This window comes from Schistocerca piceifrons, chromosome 3, assembly GCF_021461385.2.
Source record: "Schistocerca piceifrons isolate TAMUIC-IGC-003096 chromosome 3, iqSchPice1.1, whole genome shotgun sequence".
In the NCBI taxonomy this organism is placed as follows: Eukaryota; Metazoa; Arthropoda; class Insecta; order Orthoptera; family Acrididae; genus Schistocerca; species Schistocerca piceifrons.
The window spans coordinates 952,183,172-952,197,066 of NC_060140.1; the positions used below are offsets into that span (position 1 = coordinate 952,183,172).

Here is a 13,895-nt window from a genome sequence, read left to right on the forward strand (position 1 = left end):
CCTGCTCTTGTCCTCTCCCCTAAACCGACATCTTCTACATCATTGTGTGCTATATTGTTTCCGGGTGAGCTCTTGAATGCCACATTTCTCTCCTTGCTGCCCCTCCCTTCCATATCCATAGTCCTTCCTTCCCTTCACCAGTCCCTCCGCTGCACTTCTTCCTTGTTCCTCTCACCTGCGGATGGATATGTGTGTGTGTGCGAGTGTATACCTGTCCTTTTTTCCCCCTAAGGTAAGTCTTTCCGCTCCCGGGATTGGAATGACCCCTTACCCTCTCCCTTAAAACCCACATCCTTTCGTCTTTCCCTCTCCTTCCCTCTTTCCTGAAGAAGCAACCGTTGGTTGTGAAAGCTTGAATTTTGTGTGTGTGTTTGTGTGTCTATCAACATACCAATGCTTTTGTTTGGTAAGTTACATCATCTTTATTTTTAGATATATTTTTCCCACGTGGAATGTTTCCCTCATGAGCCATGGCAGGTTAGGTGGGTGGAGGAATACTTCTGTGGGAGGGATGAGGAGGACATATGTCATTTCAGGGCATAATATGAGAGAATTGAAAGCATGGCAGAAAATATTTCAGTTGCTTCTGTCTCCAGTGATACTGAGTCACAGGTGGGACATTCCTTTGTGACCAGTCTTTGGGTGTGTGGGGGAAGGAGGGTGACCTGTCCAGAAACAGATCTCCCACACTCTGTCACCCTTTTTCATCTACCAGTCCCCCCCCCCCCCCCCCCCCCCCCGACACACACACACACACACACACACACACACACACACACACACACACACACACACACACAGACCAAGCACAAAGGAGCCCCCCCCCCCCCCACCCTGGCCCCCCTCCCCCAATTGTGTCTTGGGATGATCTGGGACTGCAGCAACTGTATCACACCCTCTGTCTGAATTTCGACTACGTATTGTCATGCCCTGAAATGGAAAATATCCTCCCCACCCCTCCCACAGTGGTATTCCACTGCTCACCTAATGTATGTAATATCCTTGCTTCTCTCCATTCGAGGCCTGCTCCCAATCCCTTGCCTCACAGCTTGTAACCATGTAACAGACATAGATGCAAGACCTGTACCACCATCCTCCCACTACTACACACTGCAGTCCTGCTGCAGTTATCTCGTACCTCATCAAATATAGGGCCATCTGTGAAAGTATCTGTGTGATTTACCAACTTGGCCACAAATGCTCTGTGGCATTCTATGTGAACATGACCACTAATCTGTCTGCACGAGTGGCCACAGCCAGCTATGTGCAGGAGACAGCTGGACCATCCAGTTGCTGAGCAACTTCAAAAACTGCTTCACAACCTGTGCCAAATGGAGTCTTCCCACCAACACCAGCTTTTCTTAATTGTGCAGATGGGCACTCTCCCTATAATATAATGTTCATTCCTGTATCGCCCTGGCATAAACCTTCACTATTTCACTATTTCACTTCAAAAACTGCTTCACAACCTGTGCCAAATGGAGTCTTTCCACCAACACCAGCTTTTCTTAATTGTGCAGATGGGCACTCTCCCTATAATATAATGTTCATTCCTGTATCGCCCTGGCATAAACCTTCACTATTTCCAGCCTTACACATACCTACTATTCTCCCAGCACACATGCATAGTCCTTTCCTCTTCTCTGCTTCTCTCCTCTCCCATTTTTACACACAGCACGACCCCCTGATGCTGACCTTGCGATGACCCTTGACAGTACCCTGCACATACCCATCCCTAGCATGCTGTCCCTCCTCTCCTCTCCCTGTCACATGCCTCTTCTGTACCCTCGCTTCGTACACCAGCCAAGATCACTGCTCGTTGTATATGGACCTCAGCACCCAGAGATGACAGTTGTGTGCGTGAGTTGTTTGTGTATAAATAAATGTGTGTGTGTGTGTGTGTGTGTGTGTGTGTGTGTGTGTGTGTGTGTGTGTGTTTTCCATGACAGGCAAAGGACTACTTTAAATGTGCGTGTGCTATTTCATTGCACCACGTTAAATTTCTATTACGCCTTGAAGATTTCTGGTAGCATCAGTAAACTTTGCTTGTCCTTGTGTTGGCAGGGAAGAGTTGTGATGCATCCTGTTCCACCTTATGCCTTAGCATGGCCCAATAATCATATACTAGCTGGTGGATCTGACAAGAAGATCACTATTTACAGCAAAGATGGACAGGTGGCCACACAATTTGATTACTTACGTGACAGTACTGAGAAGGATTTCACCATTGCATGCTGCAGCCCAAGTGGGCAGTCTGTTGTAGTTGGCAGCTTTGACAGGTAAGTTTATAATTGTGAAGTGAATTTTAATAATTTCCATTTTGTTTGTGATTTTTGGCCATGTTAAAGATCCTGTTAATATGCTCTCCCTGTGTCTATTTGGAATTAATTTTTGTGTAATAGCTGTCTCTCTCTCTCTCTCTCTCTCTCTCTCTCTCTCTCTCTCTCTCACCACACACACACACACACAAAATCTACTCTTGAAAAACGCGAAAATCAAAAGCCATGCCAGTGCTGAGTGACCTAGCAATCAGTGCTAGTGTTGCTGAAAGCACCTCAGATGCTGAAACTGAATAAGGCCCCAGTGCCCAGCTGTGCAGAATTATAATTTAAGTGAATTAGCACAACGATGCTGTTTTTTCACTCAAACTATACACAGTCTCTTGTATATTCATAGCACCATTCCTTGTTTTCATTTCTCCCCTCTCAGGATGTTGGTTTCCATGTGTGCATGAAACAGAGACAGAAAAGGCCAACAGGAATATTCTCATATAGAAACAAAAAGGATATAGGAAGTAATTGTCTGTTCTAATTTGTGTACTTCTGAATTTTATTCTTGAGGTTTACTGCCAGCTTCTCTCAACGATCGAAAGTGACATTTTAATTGATTTGTGAATAGTGATGTCCTCTCTATTTTATGTTGGTTGTGAGTTTGTTGTGTAAAAAGTGAATGGCATTTATATGAATATTTTATTAATTTGCTTGCAAGTATTCCTCCACCTTAAACTGTACCAACATCCAAAGAGGAGATGATCTTTTAATTTATTTGTGAAGCTAGTCAATTCTTTTATACTCTTTATGCTAAGTGAAAGTCTGTTATACAACAAGCTTCCTTATTTCATAGGGTCCTTCTCTGTTGTTTTAAGCATTTTTCTACAGACATAATAATTTTCTCTAGCTTTGTGTTCTGTTCATTAAAGTCCTTTTTTAACGGTGGTGTTCTATTTAATATTATAAAGCGAATTATCTCATATATGCATGGAAACAGGTACAGCTTCCATAATGAATTTTCACTCTGCAGTGAAGTGTGCACTGATTGAAACTTTGTGGTAGATTAAAACTGTGTGTTGGACCAGGGCGCAAACCTGGGACCTTTGCCCTTTGTGAGTGAGTGCTCTACCAACTGAGCTATCCAAGCACTACTAACGGTCATACCTCACAGTTTTACTTCTGCTAGTAAATCATCACCTACCTTCTAAGTTTCACAGAAGTTCTCCTGCATATCTCATTATGGACTATCACTGTTGGAAGAAAGGATAGTGTGGAGACACGGCTTAGTAGAAACGATTGCTTCTAGCAGAGTGTGTGCTGATTTGAAACTTCCTGACTGATTAGAACTATGCACCAAACTGTCATTCAAACTTGGGACTTATGATTTCAAAGACAAGTGTTCTATGGACTGAGCTATCCAACCATGACTCCTTCCCTTCCTCGCTCACAGTATTACCTCAGCCTGTATCTCACCTCAGCAGAAGTAAAACTGCGAGGGCTTTTTGTGAGCCGTGCTTGGATAGCGCTCTCTGTAGAGCACTTCCCCAAAAAAGACATAGGGACTGTTTATTTAGATTTACTTTCATAGTTTTCCAAGGTTTTAGGTTTACTATCTAATGACTTTCTGTTGGAGTTTTAAAGTTATCCAAATATCTACAGCAGCTATCTCACCCCATATTGATATGCAGTCACACCATACGGTACGTGGCAGATGGTACCTTGTACTACTGATTGTCATTCCCTTGTCTGTTCCATTCACTAATGGAGCAAAGGCAAAAAGACTGTGTATATTTTTCTGTATGAGCCCTAATTTCTCTTATCCTGTCTTCGCGGTCCTTACATGAAATGTACATCGATGGTGGTAGAATAGTTATGCAGTTGCCACAAATACCGATTCTCTAAATGTTCTCAATAGTGTTCCATCTGAAGAACATAATGTTCCCTCCAGGGATTCTCATTTGTGTTCATGAAGCACCCCTGTAAAAATTGTTTGTTGATGAAACCTACTAGTAACAAATTTAGCAGCATTCATCTACATTGCTTCAAAGTCCTTCTTTGATTTGACATGATGAGGTTCTCAAATAAGCAGTATTCAAGGGTGGGTTGCACTAATGTTCGACTAGCAGTTTCCTTTATGGATGAGCTACATTTTCATATAATACTCTCAAAAAACTGAACTCAGCAATTTGCTTTCACTACAACAATCGACCTTATGTGCTCGTTATTTTCTAATACATTGCCCTCATCTTGTAGTACAATTGTTTGCATTACAGTTCAGTTGTTTGGCAAAAATTATCTGCAACAACAGTGGTCTACAATTTGAACGTTTTACCTGTCAATGCCTCCCTCCGTGAACCATAGACCTTACCGTTGGTGGGGAGGCTTGCGTGCCTCAACGATACAGATAGCTGCACCGTAGGTGCAACCACAATGGAGGGGTATCTGTTGAGAGGCCAGACAAACGTGTGGTTGCTGAAGAGGGGCTGCAGCCTTTTCAGTACTTGCAGGGGCAACAGTCTGGATGATGGACTGATCTGGCCTTGTAACATTAACCAAAACGGCCTTGCTGTTGTGGTACTGCGAACGGCTGAAAGCAAGGGGAAACTAAAGCTGTAATTTTTCCCGAGGGCATGCAGCTTTACTGTATGGTTAAATGATGATGGCGTCCTCTTGGGTAAAATATTCCGGAGATAAAATAGTCCCCCCATTCGGATCTCCGGGTGGGGACTACCCAAGAGGACGTCGTTATCAGGAGAAAGAAAACTGGCATTCTGCGGATCAGAGCGTGGAATGTCAGATCCCTTAATCAGGCAGGTAGGTTAGAAAATTTAAAAAGGGACATGGATACGTTAAAGTTAGATATAGTGGGAATTAGTGAAGTTCGGTGGCAGGAGGAACAAGACTTCTGGTCAGGTGAATACAGGGTTATAAATACAAAATCAAATTGGGGTAATGCAGGAGTAGGTTTAATAATGAATGAAAAAATAGGAATGTGGGTAAGCTACTACAAACAGCATAGTCAACACATTATGGTGGCCAAGATAGACACGAAGCCCATGCCTACTACAGTAGTACAAGTTTATATGCCAACTAGCTCTGCAGATGACGAAGAAATTGAAGAAATGTATGATGAGATAAAAGAAATTATTCAGGTAGTGAAGGAAGGCAAAAATTTAATAGTCATGGGTGACTGGAATTCGACAATAGGAAAAGGGAGAGAAGGAAACATAGTAGGTGAATATGGATTGGGGCTAAGAAATGAAAGAGGAAGCCGCCTGGTAGAATTTTGCACAGAGCATAACTTAATCATAGCTAACACTTGGTTGAAGAATCATAAAAGAAAGTTGTATACATGGAAGAATCCTGGAGATACTAAACGGTATCAGATAGATTATATAATGGTAAGACAGAGATTTAGGAACCAGTTTTTAAATTGTAGGACATTTCCAGGGGCAGATGTGGACTCTGACCACAATCTATTGGTTATGAACTGTTGATTAAAACTAAAGAAATTGCAAAAAGGTGGGAATTTAAGGAGATGGGACCTGGATAAACTGACTAAACCTGAGGTTGTACAGAGTTTCAGGGAGAGCATAAGGGAACAATTGACAGGAATCGGGGAAAGAAATACAGTAGAAGACGAATGGGTAGCTCTGAGGGACGAAGTAGTGAAGGCAGCAGAGGATCAAGTAGGTAAAAATCCTTGGGTAACAGAAGAAATATTGAATTTAATTGATGAAAGGAGAAAATATAAAAATGCAGTAAATGAAGCAGGCAAAAAGGAATACAAACGTCTCAAAAATGAGATCTACAGGAAGTGCAAAATGGCTAAGCAGGCATGGCTAGAGGACAAATGTAAGGATGTAGAGGCTCATCTCACTAGGGGTAAGATAGATACAGCCTACAGGAAAATTAAAGAGACCTTTGGAGAAAAGAGAGCCACTTGTATGAATATCAAGAGCTTAGATGGAAACCCAGTTCTAAGCAAAGAGGGGAAAGCAGAAAGGTGGAAGGAGTATATAGAGGGTCTATACAAGGGCGATGTACTTGAGGACAATATTATGGAAATGGAAGAGGATGTAGATGAAGATGAAATAGGAGATACGATACTGCGTGAAGAGTTTGACGGAGCACTGAAAGACCTGAGTCGAAACAAGGCCCCAGGAGTAGACAACATTCCATTGGAACTACTGGCGGCCTTGGGAGAGCCAGTCCTGACAAAACTCTACCATCTGGTGAGCAAGATGTACGAGACAGGCGAAATACCTTCAGACTTCAAGAAGAATATAATAATTCCAATCCCAAAGAAAGCAGGTATTGACAGATGTGAAAATTACTGAACTATCAGTTTAATAAGTCACAGCTGCAAAATACTAACACGAATTATTTACAGACGAATGGAAAAACTGGTAGAAGCCGACCTCGGGGAAGATCAGTTTGGATTCCGTAGGAATATTGGAACACGTGAGGCAATACTGACCTTACGACTTATCTTAGAAGAAAGATTAAGGAAAGGCTAACCTACGTTTCTAGCATTTGTAGACTTAGAGAAAGCTTTTGACAATGTTGACTGGAATACTCTCTTTCAAATTCTAAAGGTGGCAGGGGTAAAATACAGGGAGCAAAAGGCTATTTACAATTTGTACAGAAACCAGATGACAGTTATAAGAGTCGAGGGACATGAAAGGGAAGCATCTACATCTACATCTACATCTACATCTACATCTACATTGATACTCCGCAAGCCACCCAACGGTGTGTGGCGGAGGGCACTTTACGTGCCACTGTCATTACCTCCCTTTCCTGTTCCAGTCGCGTATGGTTCGCGGGAAGAACGACTGTCTGAAAGCCTCCGTGCGCGCTCTAATCTCTCTAATTTTACATTCGTGATCTCCTCGGGAGGTATAAGTAGGGGGAAGCAATATATTCGATACCTCATCCAGAAGCGCACCCTCTCGAAACCTGGCGAGCAAGCTATACCGCGATGCAGAGCGCCTCTCTTGCAGAGTCTGCCACTTGAGTTTATTAAACATCTCCGTAACGCTATCACGGTTACCAAATAACCCCGTGACGAAACGCGCCGCTCTTCTTTGGATCTTCTCTATCTCCTCCGTCAGACCGATCTGGTACGGATCCCACACTGATGAGCGATACTCAAGTATAGGTCGAACGAGTGTTTTGTAAGCCACCTCCTTTGTTGATGGACTACATTTTCTAAGCACTCTCCCAATGAATCTCAACCTGGTACCCGCCTTACCAACAATTAATTTTATATGATCATTCCACTTCAAATCGTTCCGCACGCATACTCCCAGATATTTTACAGAAGTAACTGCTACCAGTGTATGTTCCGCTATCATATAATCATACAATAAAGGATCCTTCTTTCTATGTATTCGCAATACATTACATTTGGGTGGTTGGGAAGGGAGTGAGACAGGGTTGTAGCCTCTCCCCGATGTTATTCAATCTGTATATTGAGCAAGCAGTGAAGGAAACAAAAGAAAAATTCGGAGTAGGTATTAAAATCCAGGGAGAAGAAATAAAAACTTTGAGGTTCGCCGATGGCATTGTAATTCTGTCAGAGACAGCAAAGGACTTGGAAGTGCAGTTGAACAGAATGGACAGTGTCATGAAAGGAGTGTATAAGATGGACATCAACAAAAGCAAAATGAGGATAATGGAATGTAGTCGAATGAAGTCGGGTGATGCTGAGGGAATTAGATTAGGAAATGTGACACTTAAAGTAGTGAAGGAGTTTTGCTATTTGGGGAGCAAAATAACTGATGATCGTCAAAGTTGAGAGGATATAAAAGTAGACTGGCAATGGCAAGGAAAGCGTTTATGAAGAAGAGAAATTTTTTAACATCGAGTATAGATTTAAGTGTCAGGAAGTCATTTCTGAAAGTATTTGTATGGAGTGTAGCCATGTATGGAAGTGAAACATGGACGATAACTAGTTTGGACAAGAAGAGAATAGAAGCTTTCGAAATGTGGCGCTACAGAAGAATGTTGAAGATTAGGTGGGTAGATCACGTAACTAATGAGGAGGTATTGAATAGGATTGGGGAGAAGAGAAGTTTGTAGCACAACTTGACTAGAAGAAAGGATCGGTTGGTAGGACATGTCCTGAGGCATCAAGGGATCACAAATGTAGCATTGGAGGGCAGCGTGGAGGGTAAAAATCGTAGAGGGAGACCAAGAGATGAATACACTAAGCACATTCAGAAGGATGTAGGCTGCAGTAGGTACTGGGAGATGAAGGAGCTTGCACAGGATAGATTAGCATGGAGAGCTGCATCAAACCAGTCTCAGGACTGAGGACCACTGCAGCAGCAACCTGTCAATGGGTATATTTCATCAAACATAGTCTGTCAATTTGCCTGATATTTCATTGCACCTTGTTGGATTGTTTCATGAAACTGAAGAATTATTTGTCCTCATAATCTCATGAGAACTTCTTATACAGCCATTGTCTTGTCTTAAGCCACCTTGTATTATTACAACAGTGGATTTCTCTGTGGCATTATATAACAACACCCAAAATTCCAATAAAAAGCTTTTAGTGCTAGTGTTTAGTGATTGATGTATGCCTAGTAGAAGGCATTTTTCTGATATGAACTTTATTTGTTCTGCAACTACTTCAAAGCAAAATTATGTGCAGGTTCAGGTCTTGCTGTTCACATATTGCTACTTCCCCATTTCCTTAGAAGCAAAATTTTGATGCAGTATTTTAAAATTGAAATCATTTGAATGTGTTGCATTATTTGAATATTGGCCCTTTCCTTACCTCCATGTAGAAGGATCTTGGAACATTTATGAGTTCAGATATTAATACCTACATATAATAAAATAACCTTCTCTGTGGGAACCAAATTCAGTCCTGAAACATAGATTGTGTGAAAGTCAACTCACCCTCTTCATGCATGAGATTGAGGACTCCAGGTTGTTTCAGTGGTTTAGACTGTTGAAAAACTTGAATTTTAATACACATTCATGCCTCCTAAGAAAATAATTTCTTTGGAATGTCTAACTAACCAGATTTGCAACTGAAATGAAAATTTCCTGGCTGGCCAGGCTCAGCACATTATTCTGGATGAAGAGTCATTGAAGTATTATGTGGTGTGTCCCAGGAGCGTGTACTAGAACTGTTGCTGTTCACTTTATACATTAATGACTTAATGTAGGATACTAATTGCAGTATCCAGCTTTTCGATTATGCAGGCACCCATGAGGAAATAGTACCAGGTAAAGATCTTTAAAAATATCTATTTGAAACAGAAACAGGTAACTAGGTTTTAAGGTAGAGAAATGCAAAGTTGTGCGCTTCATGAAACATGAAAGTGTGGTATCCTTTGACTGCAGGATTTATGAGTGACAGTTAAGAGTCTGAGTTACAGTTAAGAGTAACCCATTTCTCACAAATATTTGGAGTGCAGGTCTCTCTGACTGATGAGAAGATGTAACTGAAACGCTGAAAGTATTAACTAGCATACAGACAAAGAAAGATGCCAAACATCTCAGAAGAAACTGCTTAGAAAACATCAGAAACCATTTCTGAAAGCAGAACTATCAATAGTCTTCAAACTCCTACACATTTATCCCATAGAGATGTTGCATATAAAATAGGCAGATGATACAACCATCTATGAATCAAAAGGAAAGAAACCTTAATATATGATACAGTAGAGTGTACCCCTGATTTGCACAATATATTCATGAGCAAAAACTTTATGACCACCTACTTAATAGCTTGTGTGTGGAGGTATGTGACATTAGATCTCTATGCACAGGTCATATAATTCACGTAAATAACGGGCTGCTGATTTGCATATGTGGTGATGGCGTCTCATAGTGACCCAGATGGGTTCCATAGGATTTATATCAGATAAATTTTATCACTGAGACATCAATGTGAGTTCACTGTAATGCTCCTCAAACCACTGTAGCATGGTTCCGACTCCAAGACAGGGACAATTATCCTGCTGAAAGATGCCATTGCCATTGGGGAATGTATATGAAGCATGAAGGGATGCATATGGTTTTCAGCTGTCAGCATGTCTTTGATTATTACCACAGGTATGATGCGAGTGCAGGAGAATGTATCTCATAGCATAATACTGCTCCCACCAGCCTGCTTCTTTGGAGTGCTAGACATTTCGAGGTACCATTCACCTCAGTGACGGTGTTAGTGGAGATGACCACTGACCTAGTGTAGCTAAGATGTGATTCACCCGAAGATCTGGCACATTTCCTTTGATCTACCTGAATCCTGATGGTCTTGTGCCCACTGCAGTCGTAGTTGATGATGTCATTGGGTCAAAATGTGCACATTTGGGGGTGGTCTACTGTAGAGCTCCATGCTCAACAATGTATGATGAATGGTATGCCCTGAATCACTTGCACATGCAGTAGTATTGTGCTGTTTCAGCAGAGATGCCTCAGATCATGATCTATCCTACTTTACAGAGCAGACAAGCCTCTGAATCCCTTGACCGTGAAGAATTGTGGACAGCCAACCATTTAGCACCCAGTGGTAGTTTCACTGTCCTTCTACCTCTTTCTGTACAGGCTTACGACAATAGCAAGCGAACATTTGACTAGCTTCGCCATTTTCAAGATATTTTTCCACAGGCTCTGTTTAATAATAATCTACCCTTCGTCAAAGTTGATATCTCAATGAATTTCCGCATTTGCAGCCTGTATCTTCACTAGGGTGATCCCCCATCTGTGCCCACTTCACTTACATACTTTTGTTATTGTATCATGTTCCCACAATGCCACCAGGCAGCATCCAATGTCACAGTGGGCAGTGGTCATAATGTTTTGGCTTATAAGTGTATTCATGTTGCTGTAGATAATACACTAATGTATGGTTTAATTAGAGACAAGTTTGTAATAGAGTTATCCTTGTGATGCAAAGACTAATTATGACATGGATGCTACACTACAATGAAAGTTGTGAGAATTCATGCTGATACATAACTACTCAGAACCTGTACTCATCCCACAGTGATTATCTGAAGTACTCATCCCACAGTGATTATCTGGAGTGGAACAAGAGGTGAACAGTTCTCTCAACACCATCTCAGATATGCGTAATAGAACTGAGATCAGGTAGTTCTCAGAGGCCTGGCATATGACCTTATTTACAAAGAATGTTTATTAAAAAACAATGAAAGAATAAAAATTTAAAAAATCTTGTATTACATTTTTGGCTGGGGAGTTGCCTCGATGTCCAGCCAGTTAAATCGCAAATACTGTCTTTATTCAAACCCATTATACACATTTCCTATATAAAGTGTCATTGTAATTGTTTGTGTAGGTGACAAGGGTAGGTTAATGTAGTGTGTAATTTTGAGTCTTGTATTGATGGCGAGAATGATGGTAATAAGAAAAAGAAGGCTGAGGATGAAACCTTAAGATAGCACATAGTATATATATCCTAGCAATGAAAATAATACTAGTACTGGGAATTGCCTAAGTACTGTGTACACGAATACATAGAGTGCTCTTAGTGAACTGTACCAAGGGGAACACAGAGCTAAACATCCCCATGCAGTGGATAGATCATTCATTCATTGTGTCCCGTAGATCCACTATAAAGAACCTTGAGAGGCATGGAAGTCAAGGTATATATTAATAAAAATTGAAGAAACTGTTATAAACTGTATACTAATAATAAACTTGTTGAACTGTTATAAACTGTCGAGAATGAGATTTTCACTATGCAGCGGAGTGTGCGCTGATATGAAACTTCCTGGCAGATTAAAACTGTCTTCCCGACCGAGACTCGAACTCGGGACCTCAGTAGCTCAGATGGTAGAGCACTTGCCCGCGAAAGGCAAAGGTCCCGAGTTCGAGTCTTGGTCGGGCACACAGTTTTAATCTGTTATAAACTTTGTTTGCTAATTCAAGCTAAATGTAATATAACAAAATTTGGCAGGAATACTACTACTACCAAGAAAGCTGTTGCTTGTGCTGTTATATTAAATCTCTGCTATTGCTAGCTTACGATCTACATTACCATATTGAACTCTATCATAGAACAATAATTATCCATGAGGAATGAGAATAGAGCCAAGGTTACAATAAGTATTGTTACTTGTTGTCTAGCTGACATTAATCTTCAGTCCTAGAATATAGGCAAACAAATAATTTTGTAGTGGGAGTTGCCAAAAGAAACATTTTTAGTTTTCCTTTGAATTTGTGGGACCAATTACTTGTTTTATGTCTAATTGAGACTAGGTAAAGATCATTCCAAGAAAACATAGATTGTCACTCTGAAACACAGACGAAGGAGCAAAACTGACAGGGATGTTTTCTGTGTCTTTTATTGTGGTTTTGTAAATCACAGTTCAATCCAGATATTTTTTATTATCAGGAATAAGTAATATTACAGGTACTGTACTATGTGTAAGAATTCTAACACCTTTGAAGAGTCCTGTACTATTTGTGTGGTTATTTCCTTTACAAAAATCATGTACTGCTCATTTGCTGGCAGAATACTTTCTTTAATGTAGTTTCAGTGCCCTAGAAGATAATTCTGTTGGACAACAGTTAGTGGACAGAAGCAAAGTAAGCCAGCATCTTGGTTTTCAACTCAAAAGGGACACTCCCCATTGCACCGCTCTCAGATTTAGAGGTAAGAGGACCCAGTGGACAGCCCGTCAAAAACTGAACACAGATCAAACATGAAAACATGAAGAAAGTGTACTGGACTGTGAAAAAAAAAGCAAAATAAACATGGAAGGACAAGAAGTGCAATATAGTGCAGCCAGGAAGACAAATGGAGTTGTGGTAAAGGGGCTGGACTGTCAAGTGGGCAAGCCATGTTCAAACCTACCTTGTGCCAATATTATCATTTTTTTCCCTGCTGTTTGTTTTATTCAAATTTGTGTCTGTGTCTTGGTGTAACATCCATTTGCAACAGTGAGGTGTAAGATAGGGACCTATAATGACAGTTGATTCTGCACAACTACTCTATTAGCATCCAAAGCACCTAAGTTGTTCGACTGGTAAGTGAGTGAGATATGCCTCCTTGCCCGATATATGTGTTCATGTGAATGTGAATGTGATCTCTCCCAAGAAAATGACGAATAATAGTTTATCACATAAGTTGCAACAAATGAATGCAACAGTTCCACAATTGTGCAGTTTCTCTGTGCTCGCTCAAAACATATGTTTTCAACATTTTTGAAGTTTTATTCTGTTTTGGAAGTCTGTATTCTGGAATTCTTTTGTTTTAATATAGTTCGCACCCATTTATTTATTGTGATTTCCCTAAATCACTCCAGGCAAATGCCGGGATGGTTCCTCTGAAAGGGCACGGCCGACTTCCTTCCACATCCTTCCCTAAACCGATGAGACCGATGACCACGCAGTCTGGTCTCCTTGCCCAAACAACCAACCAACCATTTATTTATTGTTTTCGTTTCTGTGTGATGTCTATGTGATATCTCGCTTACTCTTACTATTTATCAAGTTTACTTGCAATGATAGTGTATTCTTACCACATGACTCATATTCTGTAACCAGTGTATCATATGACAACTATCAAGACTACAGAAACAGAACAAACATTTCAATGATGGGACAGACAGATCATAATGTTGTGGGAAAAAA

The 13,895-nt window shown here is 40.9% G+C and overlaps 1 protein-coding gene across 1 annotated transcript in view; it reads left to right on the forward strand.

Annotated features, from left to right (window-relative positions):
* The window catches only part of LOC124789262 (intraflagellar transport protein 172 homolog), a 282,278-nt gene that overhangs the window by 98,380 nt on the left and 170,003 nt on the right, over positions 1 to 13,895 (forward strand). Inside the window, exon 7 of the mRNA XM_047256559.1 lies at positions 2,065 to 2,279. Within this exon, the coding sequence (XP_047112515.1) occupies positions 2,065 to 2,279 (215 nt within the window). The remainder of the gene's footprint in view (positions 1 to 2,064; positions 2,280 to 13,895) is intronic.